This window comes from Equus quagga, chromosome 11, assembly GCF_021613505.1.
Source record: "Equus quagga isolate Etosha38 chromosome 11, UCLA_HA_Equagga_1.0, whole genome shotgun sequence".
Classification (NCBI taxonomy): Eukaryota; Metazoa; Chordata; class Mammalia; order Perissodactyla; family Equidae; genus Equus; species Equus quagga.
The window spans coordinates 109159823-109177015 of NC_060277.1; the positions used below are offsets into that span (position 1 = coordinate 109159823).

At 52.9% G+C, this 17193-nt stretch overlaps 1 protein-coding gene across 3 annotated transcripts; it reads left to right on the forward strand.

Moving 5' to 3' along the window:
• The first annotated feature begins 1521 nt into the window (after positions 1-1521).
• CD300A (CD300a molecule) lies at positions 1522-16109 on the forward strand. Of its 3 annotated transcripts, XM_046674556.1 has the most exons (8): positions 1522-1679; positions 6001-6348; positions 6980-7133; positions 9190-9284; positions 12896-12933; positions 13330-13437; positions 15028-15191; positions 15427-16109. In XM_046674556.1, exons 1-7 carry the CDS (start codon positions 1619-1621, stop codon positions 15160-15162), a joined length of 939 nt encoding a protein of 312 aa, XP_046530512.1. In that variant the 5' UTR covers positions 1522-1618; the 3' UTR covers positions 15163-15191; positions 15427-16109. The 3 variants fall into 3 exon arrangements, with proteins under 3 accessions (XP_046530512.1, XP_046530513.1, XP_046530511.1); XM_046674557.1 differs by having other exon boundaries at positions 6983-7133; positions 15028-16108; XM_046674555.1 differs by having other exon boundaries at positions 15028-16107.
• The last annotated feature ends 1084 nt before the right edge of the window (positions 16110-17193 follow it).

Consider the following 17193-nt stretch of genomic DNA (forward strand, 5'->3'; position numbering starts at 1 on the left):
TTAAGTTTTCAACGCACAAGGAAAGATTATGGGTGATTACCAAAATTCAGGTGAGACAGACACCCCGGTAAGCTGGAGGGGTCCAAAGAAGTGAATTAATATCCGGGGCTTGTTTTCCAGAGGGCCGCTGATAGATATTTTCAAAAATGCCATAGGAAAACTCTACGTCTTTTCTGGTTAGATTCCTCCAACCTTCTAACGATAGAGGCCATGCTGCCGGGTCAGGAATATCGTGCGTGTGGTTTGCCCTTGCACATGTCCAGCAATTGGTAAGGCTGGCTCTCAGAGAGTTTCTGTAGAGTTGGGACTAAAGAGTGAGATAGGCTGTGCGAAGTGGATGTGGCTCATTGTATAAGCACCATGAGGCAGCACTCGTCCAGATCCCAGACATTTTGTCGTTAATTAATGGGCAATTTAGTTAAACAATTTTAGATAGTTATTAGGAAAGGATTATTAGAGCTGATGAGGTTCTAGCTTATTTTACATGAGATTTAGAGGCGGTGAAAACAAGGCGTGAAGTATGAGGTGGAAATGGTCAATAGGGCAGTAAAGGATATTAAGAAGGCAAGTGAAAACAGAAGGAAGGCAATCTGCATCATGTGAGAAGATCGGAGTTGCTCATGGCCTCAGGAGGGTGATTATCGCAGCCGTTATCACGTAGATACATGATTTGTGCATTCCAAGGATTTAAATGGGGAAGACGTAACATTGGGAACTCTGGCCTGGTCCTGTGTCTCAGGTTTTGCCAATCTTGGGATTTGTCGTCTTCTTCTCATCCTGGTTTTGGGGTGTTTGTTTTAGTCACTTGGAGCCAAATATCAGCAACAGGAATTGAAGTCCACTCAGGTGGAGGGGACGTTTTTACATGAATCCCTGGGTTTACTCCGTTTAATTTTGCAGCACGTGGATTAGTCAATAATCGCTGATAAGGGTCTTTCCAACGGGGTAGCAAAGTCTTTATCTGATGCCTTTTCCAATAAGCAAAGTTCCCAGGTTGTAGTCCCCGATCCTTGAGGTCTTCATCTCCTGGGAGCTCACTGTCAAGGGAATTAGTTACCAACTTTTCATTTTTCTAAGTGCCTTAATGAGACCCTGACAATAGTGTAATATGTCCCTCTTAAGTAAAATTTGTTGTTACATTCCTACATTTAATTGCACAGGTCATCCTTTTATTATTTCAAAAGGAGACAGCTGACGTTTACCAAAACATGGGGACCACAAGGAAGTAGGAGGAGTTATTGGGCCTGCCTAGAAGGAATGTTGGCCCTGTGGTCTTGGGGGATGTGAGAGAGGGGGAGGCACAGGTCTGGGAGCCGTTGGGGAGGAGGGGGTGGTCCCCTCGCTGGAAATATCCACGGAAACTGTGGCTCACTCAGGGTTAAGTAGAAGTGCACAGACCCGGGGGCCCTGGCCACTGGCAGCTCTGCCTCCCCCCGTGTTTCCATTTTCTGACCAGCTCTAGGAGCAGAATCAAAAAGAAGCTGAACCAGGAAGCAGCGCGGCACAAAGAAAAGCAGAAGCGGGAGCCACAGACACTTGACCCTCTTCCTTGAGGGGACTGAAACATTGGGTCCAGCTGGGGTCTGGCGCAATTGCAGATGACATCTGTGCTGGAGAGATGACCCAGCAGTCCCGGGCTGTGTGGCTGCCTTTAGCTTTGCTGCTTCTCTGGGTCCCAGGTGAGGGGCTGCCCTGGACTAAAACTCTGCCGGGGGCGGGTCGGTGGGTGGGAGGGGGGTTTGAGAGACAGGGCCTGCCGCAGGGGAGATGTTACGTGAAGCATCCTGACTTTGGACTCCGTACAGAACTCGGAACGGGGGGCGCTCTGTCCACCAGGTAAGATGGACAGACAGAAGGACCAGAGCCCCGGGAGGGGAAGGGGCGAGGGTCTGTCTCTCCTTCTGCATCAGCTTGAACTTAGATGAGCCACCGTGGGGCGTGGGGGAGGGGCTTTGTGGGAGAATTATTGCAGGAGGAAAGAGGTTGAGAGGCAGGACACAGCAGAGTGGGTGGGAGGGTGGCTGCCGCTGAGCGCGCCGAAGGGCCTATGTTTTGACAGGAGGCTCCCTTGCGGGTCACACATCCCAGGCAGGGTGTAGAGGAAGCATGGGGACTGGAGAGCAGCAGGCCATGGTCTCAGGGACATGGAGGTGTACGGCCAGGGCAGCTCAGGGGATGGGGGCCTGGGTGCCGGGGTCAGTCATGTCCAAGAAAGGGAGATGGGGACAGCGGGGAGAGGAAGGGGGTGAGAAGGAAGCAGAGGGCAGAGAAACTTTCTCCGGGGAGAAGATAAACCCTCCTATTCGTCCATTAGGGGAATTTATCCACCGTGCCTCTCAATAGTGTTCACGGCTCTCCCCAGTCAGGTCCTACAGTCTGATTGGGTTTATTCCTAGGATACTTTAAATCTTTTTGGTTGTTTTGCTTATAAATTGCGTGTTTTCTTTGATTCTTTTGCTAACCAATTGTTTATAGGAAAGCTATGGCTTTCTGTGTATTAATTTGGAAACTGGTCATCCTCTCCCCATTCATTTGTCTACTGACTTCTTGGGTTTTCTTGTGTTTTCATGGGATCTGCCCTCACTGAGCTCTCGGTTCCTTTCCCCTGTCTGTCTCTAGTCCCCTGTCTGAACTATTAAGGTGGTGAATTATATTAAGAGATTCGTCCCAGGGCCCGCATGGTGGTGCAGTGGTTAATTTGGCGCACTCTGCTTTGTGCGCCCTGGCTTCGCAGGTTCAGATCCCCAGTGCAGATCTAGCACCGCTGGTCAAGCCACACTGTGGTGGCATCCCACACAAGATAGAGGAAGATTAGCAAGAGATGTTAGCTCAGCAACAATCTTCCTCACCAAAAAAAAGAGATTTGGCCCAATTTTAGTCTTGATACTAAGCTGACTTCACGAAAAGAATGAGGGAGGTTTTCCTCTTTCTATATTCTCTGCAAATGCTTAAATAAAACTGGAATTGTTTGTTCCTTGAAGGTTTGAGAGAACTAGCTTGTGAAACTGTCTGGGTTTGACTCCTTTTTTTTTCTCGAAAGGGAAATAAATCTTTTTTTTTTTTGCATTTTTCCACCAGTTTTATTGGGGTATAATTAACAAACAACAATTGTGTATGTTTCTGGTGTACACGTGATGTTTTGATATACGTCTACATTGTGACACGATGACCACGTCACCTCACATAGTCAGCGCTGGGAAAGGACTGTCTGATATCACTCATCGTTATTGGTCTACGTTAAAAACTCTATTCTGGGCCAAGATTGGCAACTTATATTTTCCTAGAAAATCATGAGTTTCATCCAAGTTTACAGGCTCATTTGTAGAGACTTGAAAATTACCCTGGTTGTTTTTCTCTTTAATCGTGTGGGTGTAGCTTCTCCCTTTTTCTTGATTTGGCCACCCACCAGAATGTCTGTTTTATTGTCTGTCTCTCCCAGAAGAAAAATCAGTTTTTTAATGTACGTACTAATTCCGCTGTTCTTCTGTTTCCTAATTCGCCGATTCCTGCCTTGGCTTTACTCTTTCTTTCCTCCTGGGTTGGGTGTGTACGCACCTGTTCCTCTCCTGACTCCTTGAGTTGGGGATTGGTTCCTTTATCTGGGATTCAGTGGGCTGAGACTTTGTGATCCTAAAGGAAAATGTTAGGACAACAGAGGCACATCCTGGTAGAAGAGGTTTGGAAACAGTGAGGCCCCCGGCCATGGCCTGGGTGGTCTCCGGTCTCCTGTGTTTCTGGCCAGCGTGGGTGATAGGTGTTGGACCCGTGAAGGCAGAGAGGAGCAAAATGGGGAGGGTTGTACGTAAGTGTTATTGTTCCAGGTCAGTGGGGGAGTAAGCTGAAGGTTTTCTGACCCTCCCCCTACCCCCATCTCTAAGTTACAATGTCACCTTCACAGGTGCAGAATCTTTTGGCAGAAATGGTGACATTTTTTCACCCAAGATTTCAGTTGTGGGATGTCCTCAAAAGGGTGGTTTATTTTTGTTGTTGCTAAGAGGAGAAAAGTGAGTCAGGAGAGAGAGACAGAGAGAGAGATGGAAAAACAGAAAGAGAAAGAGAAAGAAGCAGAGAGAGAGACAGAGGGAGACGGACAGACAGACACCGGGAGAGAGAGAGAGGAAGAGAGAGAAAAAGAGACAGAGAAAAGGACAGAGAGACAGAGAGAAACAGAGAGAGAGAGAGAGAGACAGACACAGAGAGAGAGACAGAGAGAGCACGTAAAGGGAAGTGACACTGGAGACAGACAGGAAGGGTGGTCTGGGTGGGCGTGATGGGGTCGCCCAGATCAGGGAAGGGAGCCAAGACCCGGGCAGAGAAGGATAATTCACAGCTGAGGAGAGGGAGGGAATTACGTTAGGACGTGGGGACCAACAACAGCATCTGGAGTGAAGGAAGGCTGGAACAGACATTTAGGTATTAAGTGTTTGAGATGTGTCAATTGTAGTGGTTTGTTTTTCTAGAAAATCACAATTCATCCAGCTTCACACATTTCCCTGGAGAGAATTTCTGCAAAGTACCATCTCAATTCTTTCCATTTTCTCTGTATCTGTGGTTATTTTCTCTTTTCATTTCTGAATTTGGCCAGACAGAGGGCTATCTATTTTTATTAGATTGAATCTTATAAAATTCCTGTTTTCTTGGTCAAAAATAGTTGAATATCAGCAATTTCATATGGTTCAACCTAATGTTATTTGCCAGGCATTTTACACCCATTCTTTCATTCAATGCCCCCAAATGCCATATGAGGCCTGTAAATTTTCACTACTTTACAGATGAGGCATCTGAAGTTCAGAGAGGTTGTGTAACTTGTCTCAGAACACACAGCTGATGTGTAATAGAGCCGAGACGTGAACCCAGCTGCTTCTGATGTCCTTTCCACTTCGCCTTGGCAATGGCTAGTGATCTCAGTAACACGTGTGACAGGCTTGGGGAGGCCTTCTCTGCAGGGCATCTGCACGCTCAGGAGAGGAGGTCCTGAGGGGCCCCTGGGAGAGGGACTGACTGGAGCTTGTGGCCAGCTTTGGGCAGCTGTGGGCATAGATCCAGGATGGGGTAGAGGAGGGGCTCACGATGAAGTATTTATTGAGGGCCTACTACGCGCCAGGCACTTGTGGACACGGAAGATACGAGAAGGAGGCCCCTGCCCTCCTGGAGCCACATTTGAGAGGTCTCAGAGTCTTCAAGTGAGGGATTTAAGAACCGGAAAAGCAAGTAAAATTAAGGAGTCCTAACTCTAGGAAAAGAGAGCCAGCCACACCTCCCCCACACGCCAATTTGGGGGCCTGACCACAGAATCATGAGGGCGGCAAGGGGCTGTGCGCACAGCGCCCGGGGCAGTGTGTCCTCCACTTGGTGGCCAATGTCAGCTTCACGCACACCTTCCTCTCCCAGTTCCTCCTCTAAGGACGTTTGGGAAAATGCAGACATAAATCTTGGAAATAAAGAACGACCTTCCTTGAAAATTAAGGCTACAGGAGCTGGGCAAACGGAAGTAAGACCCAGGAAGAAATGAGGCCTGTTATCAGTCAACTTTTTGTGTGTGGGAATGACTTTTTATCCACAAAATTTACTAAGCGTGTCCAGTGTTTTTGTGAACTCGTGGCAGCCCTCTTTCTGCCCTGTTCGTACCCCCTTGGTGGGACAGACAGTCTGTGAGCAGTTCCTCACAATCCTGAGATGCTCAGGGCTTGGTGGGGGGGGCCCGTGGGGGAGGGGAGAGCAGGGTGCTTGGGGGCGAGTTCTTATGGTCCGGGCAAGCGTGGACGTGGGAGGGCTCAGTGAGGGGCGGGAAGGGCAGCAGGAAGGGAGGTTGGGGTCCGGAGGGAGGGGCTGCTGTGGTCAAAGTCTTGGGGGTGACAGACAGGAAGGGGAGGGCACTCAAGGTGTGATCTGGCTGATGGGGGCAGTGATGTGAGATGGGATTTTGAGAGGGGTGACCCCCAGGGTGCCCCAGACCCAGGCCCATCTGATGAGGAGCTGGGACTCGCCTGTATTTTCCAGGCTCTCTGTCTCTGAGTGGTCCCAGAACCGTAACCGGCACCATCGGGGGATCCCTGAGTGTGCAGTGTCGGTATGACGAGGAATACAGAGAACATAAAAAATACTGGTGCCGAAACTCACATTTGCCACTGTGGAAGACGAAGATTGTGGAAACCACAGAGTCAGAGAAAGAAGTGAGGAGCGGCCGCGTGTCCCTCAGGGATCACCCCAAAAACCTCACCTTCACCGTGACCTTGGAGAACCTCACAGAGGCTGACACAGGAACTTACTGCTGTGGGATCAATAGACCATGGCATCAAGGAAATTTTGTTGACCTCACCTTCAAGGTTGAGGTGTCTGTGTTGCCAGGTGAGCTGTACGCACCCTCTCCCCTTGTACCAGCACCAGGGCCACCTGAAGAGGCTCAAGTGGGAATAGCCGAGGCAGCAATCAGATCAGAGACTTGGAGCAAACTGTGAGTGTGTGTGTGAGTGTGTGTGTGAGTGTGTGAGAGAGAGAGGAAGGGAGTGAATGAGCCCTGATGCCTGCTGCAGGAGCTGCACCTCCGCTCTGTCTGAGGGATGGGAAGGTGCTTCTCGGGCAAGGGGAGGCAGAGAGCGCAGAGCTGGCAGAGGAGAGAGGAGGGTGCTGTGGGTCAGCCCCACAGAAGCCGGAGCTGCCGGGGCAGGTGGAGAACTGCAGTGTAGACAGACGTCTCTGGCAGGCAGCATGTGGCTGGGGCGGCTGAGGTGACTCAGGGGCCCTCTGGAGGGCCCTGACCTCCATGGGAGGGTGGCATCAGGACTGTTGGGGGTGGTACCAGTGTCCTGTCTGGCTATGCTCCCTTGGCCCAGGAAGGTCCTGGGGAGACTTTGGGCCCAGGGTCCTCCATCCTGCTCTTTCCTGAGTGAGCATTTTGTGTGAAATCAAACTAAAATGGATTGGCGAGCGGTGGGAGAGTCAGAAGAGAGATCCCTGGCTCTGACTTGTGTTTCTGCAGCAGCCCCAACGTCAGCCCCAAAGTCGGCGCCAACGTCAGCCCCAACTACAAGTACCTCTGTAACCACAACCTCGACCATCACCACCCCGGCCACCGTGAGTGCCACCCTCAGCATGAGCAGCCAGGAGGGACTGCAGCAGAACCACGGCTGGGGGTAAGGCATCCTAGTCCCCGTGTCCTGGAGGGGCCCCCTCCTCGGGAGGAGATCAGGGCGGGCACCTCCTCCCTGCGCCAGGTGGAGGCCTCTGGCTCCCTTTGGGCCAGGCCCAGGCTGGAAGCGCAGTGTCTGTCTCTTAGCCTGGGTTATTGAGGCCACGCTGGACCTGCCCTGGGCTCCGAGAGAGGGCTCAGCCGGGCAGAAGCTGGGGGTGGACGGAAGGAAAGTAACAGTTAGTGAAGCTGATGACGTCCTACCAGGCGTGTGCTCAGGGCCTTACCTGAGAGTTCCCATTTGGTCCCAGCTGCAACCCTGTGCCGTCACCGCCGTCATTTTACAGATGAGTGAACCGAGCTTGGAAAGGTTAAGTGATTTTCCAGGTAGTGTAGCTACGAGAGGCAGGCTGGGCTTCCAGCCCAGCTTTATGTGATTCCCAAGTCTTAGGTTCTTCCTTCTAAACTCGTGATTCTTGAGCTTTCTGGGTCACAAACCCCCAGGAGAATCTGACATTTGTAGACCCTTTTCCTAGAAAAATACACGCAGTCACAAACCATTTCCGGGATTCACCGACTCCCTGTACTGACCCCACCTGGTTCCGTCACTGACCACCCGGGGTTAGCTCGGACCCCATAGGTGAAGGGCTCAGGCCCACAGACTGCCTGACTCCAGATGCCAGAGCACTTTGGGGATCCCCAGGCCACCACATTTCTGACCAGTTGGCTACAAATTTGCAGGTTCCCATGATCCCTTGGGTTTGGTAATTGTTTGGATAACTCAGAACGCAGGAAAGTGCCAAACTTAGAATTACAGTCTTATCATAAAGGATAAAGGTCATGACCAGCCAAGTGAAGGGACGAGTAGGGTGAGGTCTGGGAGGGTCCTGAGCACAGAGCTTCCGTGCCCTCTCCCGGGGGAGTCAGGAGACAGCACCCTCCTGGGACATTGTGTTCACCCAGCAGGAAGCTCCCCCAAGCTTCGGTGTCCAGAGGTTTTTTGGATTTCCTTATGCAAGCATGGTTGATTGAATCATTGGCCACGTGGTTGAACTCGGTCTCCAGCCCCCTCCACTTCCTGAAGGTCACGCTGCCTCAGGGCCCCAAATCTCTGACCACATGGTTGGCCCCCATCCTGAGTCATCTCATCTCTTAGCATAAACTCGGTTGTGATCATCGGGACACATGAATAACAAAGACACTCCTTTACTAGAGAAAATCCTAGGATTTAGGGCCTCCCTCCCAGGAGCCAGGTGCAAAGGCCAGTCAGATTTTTTATCATATGTTGCCCCAAAAGCCCGTCCACTGGCTTCTGACCAACCTGAGTGACAATCTTAATATCAGAGAAGGTGAAACTCAGGCCCCAAACATGCCACTTCCAGAAGCGGCCTGCAGATACACACGTGCGGGTCAGAGCTGGGTTTTGTGGGGCCTGAAGCCTGTGCAATTTAGGGGGAGGGGAGGGGCACCTTTAAGGAAAAGACCAGAACGTTATGAATGAAAACTAGGCATGAAAGAAGCGGCCTGAGCAACTGAGGGGTCCGAAACCTAAGCCATGTCAGCTTCCCAGTGAATCTGCTGTTTCTCGTCCAAGTGTGGAGTGGTGGAACTACACGGGGAAGTTTTGCAGCAAAATTTGTAATTGCAAAAGACTCAGGGGGATGCCCATTAAAAAGGAAGAGTTCAATAAGTTATGATCCCTTCATGCAATGGAATACTATGCAGCTGTAAAAAAGGGCGGGGGACTTCTTTATGCACTGACATGGAAAGATCTCCAAGAAGGATTTTTAAGTAAAAAACTAGTGTTTATGCTGTGCCTCCTTTGTGTGAAAAAAGGGGGAAAATGATGTACATTCATATTTCCTTGGATCTGAATAAAGAGCTTCTAGAAGGTTCTTAAGTATACTGCGTATGTGTATGTGGGGTAAATTGGGTAGATGGGGATGTGTAGAAAGGAGACTTTATACCGTCTGCTTCTTTAATGTGGCCTTATCTTTGAAACAAAGGAGGGAAGGCAGGACGCCCTGCCCCACCTACCCCATCCTGTGTCTCCCCTCCAGGCTCCAAGTGCTGTTCTCTCTGTTGGCAGTTTTGCTGCTTCTGTTGGCGGGGACCTCACTGCTGGCCTGGAGGATGGTTCAGAGACAGGCCAAAGGTGAGTTAGCTCCCTGCTTCCCCTGGCCCCCCAGGACGGACAGGCCCTGACCACACCCTCCCGTCTTTGAGGCCCTGTGTCCTTGTTCTCCAGGATGGGCATTGAAGGCACACCCTCAGACCGTATATCCTGGGTGACCCCAGAGGGAAGACCCCAGAGGAGGGGTCCCTGGTAGGGCGGATACAGGCTGTGGGAGCCGGCTCCCTAGAAGGAGCCCTTCCCCATGGTGGGGCCTGGTGTGGATGCCCATGAAGCAGTGCCCCTCTTCTGTTTAAAACCCTTCCATGACCTCCCACACCCTCAAAAGTCCAGGCCCCTAAGGACACTCAAGACCCTCCACAATCTGGCCCTGCCCACCCCTCCTGCCCATGACACCAGCCGTTCCCAACTTCTTGTCACTTGGCAAGAGCTGTGACCTCAGTTTCCCCTTCTGCGGCTGCTCTGGGCACCCTGTTTCCTGGGCTCACTGCTGGTGGGCCCCCAGGGCTGCCCTCAGACTTCATTTCCTCTGGGACCTTTTCCTGACCCCCCAAAGAGTAGCTTGGGGGCCCCTCCTGGGTGTACCCCACAGCCCTTTTCACACCAGATTGCCACCGCCTGCTTCCTTGCCTGCCTCCCCACAGCCCTGCAACTCCTCGAGATCAGGGACCATGACTGGAGAAGGCGCACAATCAGTATTTGTTGAATTAATGTGTTAATTACTATCTCCACCCGCAACAGGCACCCCAGGAAGCTCCAGGCATCCTGTGGTCCAGGCGCTCCCCTCCGAGCTCAGAGTAAAAGGGAGAGCTCGTATGGTGCACCCGGCACCCTGTCTGGCACTCAGTAAATAGGAGCTCCATAAACACTGATGAGCGAATTAAATAAATAGAAGGACAGAGGAGCGCGTGGAGTCGTGGCCTTCTTGTCGCTGGCTGGAGGCCTAGCTGTGAGCTGTCAGGGAGCAGATTTCTGCCTGAGATGGAGTGAGAGCCTTATGGTTCCCCCCTGTGCTAAGAGTTCTTGATTCCAAGAGCAGAGGGTCCTCAGGGGGATGTTTGTCCATTTTCCAAAGGCTACAGTGAGATGGGGGTGGGGGGAGAAAGGGCTGCTCCCCCCACAGCTGCATCGCTCACGGGAGCCGGTGGTGCTGGGGGCTGGGCCGGGGGACCACGGCCTTACTCTCACCTCCAGCCCACCATGGGGCCCAGTCTCTGCCCCCAGCACGGCTCAGGCCTTCGTAGAGAGATCAGCTTCAGCACATCTGTGATTGACAGGTGGAGGGAAACCACTTCCCCTTCCCCACGGCCCTTCCCGGATCACTTCTGGGCATGCTCCTTCTCCACCTCGGCCGCGTGGACGCTGCTGACCACAGGGGGATTTTCCCAGCCCGGATTGCCTCAGATCTGTGGGCCCCAAAGTTCTCCGTGGTGCCCTTTCACCTAGAAAGCCTCCCCTTATAAAAAGGGGATATGTGATTGCTGTAGAAAATTCGAAAAAGAAGAAGGAAGTGAATTCCCTGTAATATATGAACTCCTGCTCCCCAGAAAGAACCAACCACTGATGTTTGAGATGCGAACTTCCGGTCTTTTTCTGATGCAGATATGATTTCTTAGAACGTTTGCTTCATACCATCATGCCTCTTTTAAGCCTATTCTTTTTTGTGCTTAACATATTGTATGACTTTCCCTGCTGTTAAATGCTCTTCTAAAAGCCCCTGATGGCAGAGTTCACTGGCGTGGGATTACCACGTTTAACTGATGCTCTGTGACAGGAGGAAGGCTTTCTGTCCAAAAACTCTGGCTCTCCCGCCCCAGCGTTGTAAGTCTCAGATCCTGCATCTTGACCGCCTCCTCTCACACCAGCCTGACACCCACCCTTCACACCTGCTCACAGCTCTTCCCCTCAGCCCACTCACTCCCTCGCTCACACAGCAAGGCTGTCCTGAGCACCTACTGTGCGCCAGGCCCTGGGACCAGCATAGACTTGGTCCCACCTTCAGTCCAGTTTCCCATCCAGCTGGCTACCGCCGAACTTTCTCAATGCCGCGTTCCTCCCCTGGCGGTGGACTCCCGTCTCTTCCCCACCAGTCTCGTTCGTCCTTCTCATCAGAGCAGCCGTCCGGGCCGAGGAGAGGGAGGGTGGCCTGGAGCCTGCATGCGGCATTTGGAACAGGATGTGTTCCCACCTCAGAGCGTCCGGTGGCATGTTCTGCTAAGTCAACTGATAGGGCTCAGTCCACACTTCTGTCATATGTGGACTTGTGTCTCCTGACTATGGTATCTCACTTTTGACTTTGGGGTTCCTTGAGGGGTGAGCAATGTCTCTCCCTGTGGCATCTAGTGCAGTGGACTCTGGGGTTGCCCGGCCACACACCTACACCAAGGGTGTGTGCATCGCCCGCTGCCCACCTGCTCCTGGGGCCCTGGGTTGGAAGGGCCAGGGGTGCACAGAGCGGTGCTCGGAGCCGGGACTCCTGCAGGGCAGCGCTGCAGGTGCCAGAAGCAAGGGGCTGTGCTGCCTGAGCTGTGACCCTCAGAACGACAGGGCCTCCTGTCCGCGAGGGACAGACCCCCAGGCAAGGGGTGGGAACAGATAACCCTGGTGACTTCTCATGGATGGTGCCATGCTAGGTCTCTGCAAGGACAGGTTCTTATTTTTCTTTTTCAACTTCTTTAGGGCTTGTTAAAACATAAATTGCTGAACTCCATCCCCAGCATTTCTGATTCAATACATCTGGGATTGGGCCTACAGATCTACATTTTTTTTCTTTTTTGTAAGATTGGCACTGAGCTAACACCTGTTGCCAATCTTCCTCTACTTCTTTTTTTAGGAAGATTAGCCCTGAGCTAACATCCATGCCCATCTTCCTCTATTTTATGTGGAACACCTGCCACAGCATGGCTTGACCCGAAGTGCATATGTCCACCCCCCCGGATCCAAACCGGGGAACCCCAGCCTGCTGAAGCGGAATGTGTGAACTTAATTTCTGTGCCACCAGGCTGGCCCCCAATCTAACTCTACTTTGTGTGTGGGACGCCGTCACAGCCTGGCTTGATGAGTGGTGTGTAGGTCCATGCCTGGGATCTGAACCTGCAAACCCTGGACCACTGAAGGAGAGCGCACGAACTTAACCACTACACCGCCGGGCCAGTCCCTACATTTTTTTTATTGTGGCAAAAAGCACCTAAAATTTGCCCTCTTAAGCATTCTTAAGCTTAGTGTTCAGTAGTGTCAAGTATATTCACATTGTTGTGAAGGAGCTCTCCAGAACTTTTTCTTCTCGCCGTCAGGTCTTCCTAAATGGGAGTCTTTCCTTTCTGTCTTCTCCCACCTGGAGACATTTTCATGAGTGGCTGTTTCGAGAACTAGCTTTCTTTAGCCCCTCTCCCCAAGCTGGAGCCATCCTGCTTGTTGGATTATTCACTCGCTCACTCATTCATTCATGTCCTCATTCACTAATTCACCCATTTAACAAACCCTTGAGACCCTGCCGTGCTGCGGACCTGACATGAAAGGTCCTCAGGGCTGAAATCTCTAGGGAAAGGGTCGTTCTCCAGACAAATAGAAGGGATCCCATCCCTGCCCTTATTCTGGGACTCAACCTCCTTACTCTCCTCTTGTATCTTTAGCTGGCGAGACTCCAGAGCCAGCCCAGACCCCCAGTCAGGTAAGAAGAGCTGCAGCAGGAGGTGTGTCGGGGCGGCTAGGGGAGCACAGAGATGTTGGGGGTTGGATATTCCCATCAGCCAGTGGAGGTCTGCATGGGTCATCAATGTGTGGAGAGGGGTGCTCACCCAGAGTGGGAAGAATGACCCCTGGGAGATCTGGTCCCTGGGTCTTGTTGAGAGCCATGGCCAGTCTGTCCCCTCCCCCCAGGGAAAGTGGAATGAGAGAGGGTTCTCCCAGCCTGGCCACTGATCTGGGGAGCATTCAAATACTGCCCAGAGTGGGAGATGGGGGAGGCAGGGTGGCAAGGCTGCAGAGAGGCAGAGGCCCCTCTGGGCTGGACCACAGAGGGGCTCCATGGACAGCTGCCGAGCCCCCACACATCCTGCCCCCTCAGGCTGCCCCACAGAGCGAGCCCTGCTATGAGAATCTGGAGCTGCAGATGTGTCCCCTTCGGGAAGAGCCCATGAGGCCAAGGCAGCCGGAGGTGGTGTACAGCACGGTGGTGAGTACCAGAGCCCGGCTCCCAGCATGGGAGGATCTTAAGGTGGCGGCAGGCAGAGAGGGAAGTGAGGGGCTGGCTTGGTGGTCTTGTGCCTCTGCAGGACAGGGCCACACAGAAAATGGGGCAAGTGAAGATTTTGTCAGAGCAGACATCCTTAGAAGGGCTTGGTGTCATTGTGGCTGGGGGGTGGGAGATGAAGGGGCTATTGGGCTAGCCAGGGAATATGGCCCTGATAGTCAATAAAGTACAGCATTTATTAAGCACCTACTGTATACCATACACCCAATGTTAGAGTCTGTGATTTCTCACCGTTTTGGTCTCATCATCTCTTTGCTATCAACTCTGCTTTTCAGGTTTTTATCAAAGACATCTTGTAGGTCGTCGCATAGGCGCAGCCACTGTAAAGTGGAATAATGGAAGAGGCTGCCCCCAGTGTCGAGACCCATTAGTGGAAGAGTTCAGGCAGAGCCCGGGGGAGTGGTGGAGAAGACAGGGGAGAGATTTAAGCATCAGACAGGGAGCTGCATGGGGAGACTTCCAAGGCCCCCCTGGCCTGTGAGCCAATTGAGACGTCTCAGATACATTATGTGATGCCATCGAGGGCTGGTGTCAGGGTGACAGGTCACCAGAGCTGCTGGTCTGTCTGGAAAAGGGACCCAACTTCTTGGGATATGTCCACCCTGGCATCATTCTCCTGGGCTCCTTCTCCTGCACCATGTGGCGGAATGCGGGATCCCTTCTAGGTCCCCAGGAGGCCCTGCCCCTGCCCAACCTCAGGCTACTGTGTGTGTGAGGATGAGGTGTGGCCTGGGACCCCAGGGGCCTGGTGCCATTCACCAGGGCCTCTGAGCAGCTGGCACAGCCTGGTGACACTCTAAGGGCTCCTGGCCAAGTGTCTGAAGGTTCCCTGCGAAGGACTAACTGGATTCCTTCCTCATGTGACACTTGCTCATGTCCACACAGCCGTGTGGCCCTGGGACTAGCAATGGCTTGGTTTTCTAGCTTGGTGACTCATGGTCTCAGAGTGATTTGTGGCCTGGTCCTTCTCTTCTGCCTGCCCCCATGGTCCAAGTCAGGCCTTGTGTCCACAGCTCAGTGAGTTAGTCACAGAGCGTCAGAGCCAACGCAGGAGCCCCTGGGCCGGTCTGGGCTCTACCTGGAGGGCCACCAGTGCTCTGCAGACTTCTCTGAGGCCTCAAAAGGGACCCATGGGCTGCTTCGTTCCCAGGACATTTCCTCAAGAGGAGCACAGAGGCTGTGTTGGGGGAGCCTCACCAATTCCTGTAAACCTCTAGGGGCCTCAGTCTCCTCTTTGTAGAGTAGAACACCCTGGGTCAGGCCCAGGACCCCGGGGAGGCCCTGGCTGTGATGCCTGGACCTTTGTGCCATGACTTGACCAGGTCAGGTGGAGCAGGTGGGTGGACAAGGTCTCAGAGCCCAGTCTTTGTGAGAGAAAGAGGCCAGGACAGTGGGGAAGGCTGGAGTTCCCCCAGCGGAGCCTCTCCAAGACCCGTTGGGGGTCCCCCTCTCCATGCTAAGCTGGGCATCCGTCCTTCCTCCGCCTCTCCTGAGCCTCCGGTCTCTCTGCAGGCAACCTCGGGGGGAGAGCTTCACTACAGCTCCGTGGTGTTTGACGGCCGGAGTCGGGGTTCCGAGGCCCATAGGATTCCCTCCCAGAGGTCGCCAGAGAAGGAGCCAGAGTACAGCGTGATTAAGAAGAGATAAGCCTGCGTCTCCGGCCTCGCCGTCTGGAGGTCTCTGTGGGCCACATGGCCGGCCCCCTCCACCCTCACCCACGCCCCCTTCAGCCTGCCCTCCTCAGTGGTGACCCACAAGGCCTCTGGGCTCCCTCGGGCTGTCCCTCTTGCACCATCAGCCCAACTGGCTTCATTGAGGACGAGCGAGAGGGGACGGGGTTCCAGAGGGGCCTGTGGGAAACCCTCCCACCGTGTTGTTGCATCTTTCCTCGCTTTCTCTGGTTCCTTCCAGCTCGGTGCGTGCAGGACAGGAGCCCAGTCCCTCACGGCTCCAGGAAAAGATGTGGCTCGTGCAGGATGGTACCTAGGAATAGCTTTGTAAACCCCAGCCCCGTGGAAGTGTCTGGGATCTCTGGGGAGTGGACAGCCGGGAGAGAGCCAGGAGAAGGCAGAGGCACTGAAGATGGGTCCCCCTCACCTCACAGACAAGGACACTGAGTCCAGAGAGGAGAGGTTTATCTGTGGCTCCAGAGCCAGCAGTGGGCAGCGTCCTCGGTTCCTCTGGACTCTTAGATAGTTTATTTTTAATATGAGATACAATAAAGTTTAAAATACCTTGAGAGAGGAAAAAGTTATTTAAACAATGCCTGCTATGCGTGTGCAACCCTGTATTAAGGAAAGTTCCTGGCTTTGATCCCAAATGAGCACAGAGAAGTTTGGAGGATTCGAGGGGCTGGGGACATCCTGAGGGACATCGCCACTGGGCGGGAGAGGGACAGTCACAGCTGATGGTCTCCACGCTGCAGAGCGCGGCAGAGTTTGCTCGTCTGGAGATTTTAAACTCTGCCGACAGTCCGACTCTCTCCGAACCCGCCTCCCGCCCTCTCGCTGTGCGGAATCTCAAGGATCCTCCTTCAACTCTTCACAATGTTTTCACCTGTTTTAAGTAAATGACAGTCAAAAACAAGGGCTGGATTTCACTTAAGTCGAGGGTTTTTGACCACTGACATTACAACCCAACTGTGCCTTTTGAGTAATTTTCTCTGAAATGTGGGCCCATCGCTTTCAGAAGATTCTTCACGGGGTAAATGGCCATCAGAGGGTGGAGAGGCACTGCTCTGGCTGGTGTCTCCTTTTGATTTTTAATTATTTGTGTGTGTGTGTGTGTGCATGTGAGTCATTCCAAACACTTCCTCTCTCTCTTTACTAATGTTCTGAGGTGCAAAGGGGAAACACACACACACACACACAGCACGGCCTCGCTGTGTGTGGACAGGGCCCAGAGAGGCCGAGCGTCATCAGCAGGCCAGTGGGGGCAGTTCCCAGAGCCCCGGGATGCTCTCAGCTCGCCCTAGGTTCCTTCTGCCTGAAGGGAGCAGTGGGCAGCGTCTTCTCTATTCATCTACCCCCAACATGAGCAGCTGGGGCTCCATTCCCCTGAGGAGGAAGTGGGGAGCTGCGACCAAAAATGACGAACTGAGAGTCGGCCCCCAAAGCAGTGTAGGCAAAAATTCGTTGCACTCTGGGTGACCAAACCCAGGCTGGATGGTAGTGGGGAGGTGACGGGAGGTGTGGCGGGGGCTTCCCGGTGTGGTCTGAGTCACTTTTGGCTTTGGAGATGGAGGATGGGGCCATGAGCCGAAGAATGCGTGCAGCATCTAGAAACCGAAAAATGCAAGGAAATTGATTCTCTTCTGGAGCCTCCAGAGGGAACACAGCCCAGCCGACACCCTCATTTGTAGGCATTTTGACCTCCAGAACTGCACAATAATAAATTTGTGTTGTTTTAAGCCTCTCATTGGGTGGTAACTTGCAGCAATAGAAAACGAACACATACGGCTCTTCTAGCTTGAAGGGCTCAGTCACCGGCCAACACGCCCCGCTAGAGATTGTGTCCCACGAGTGGTGCTGGCGAGACCCCTGAGGCATAGGGTGGGGACAGAAATTGGCGCTGGGAGGGTGGGTTGGTGGGTGTGTGCTTCGGCGACAGGGAGGAAAACAAGCCTCCAGAGAGAAGCAAAGAGACCCCATGAGGATTTAAATTCTGTCCTTTCCCTGG

What these genes read in the sequence shown, in the direction of transcription:
- CD300A (XM_046674556.1), top strand. Translation starts at nt 1,619, where the DNA reads ATGACCCAGCAGTCCCGGGCTGTGTGGCTGCCTTTAGCTTTGCTGCTT. An exon ending in CAGCCCAGACCCCCAGTCAG is followed by an intron (nt 12,934 to 13,329) that starts GTAAGAAGAGCT and finishes CTGCCCCCTCAG; the next exon opens with GCTGCCCCACAGAGCGAGCC. An exon ending in AGGTGGTGTACAGCACGGTG is followed by an intron (nt 13,438 to 15,027) that starts GTGAGTACCAGA and finishes GTCTCTCTGCAG; the next exon opens with GCAACCTCGGGGGGAGAGCT.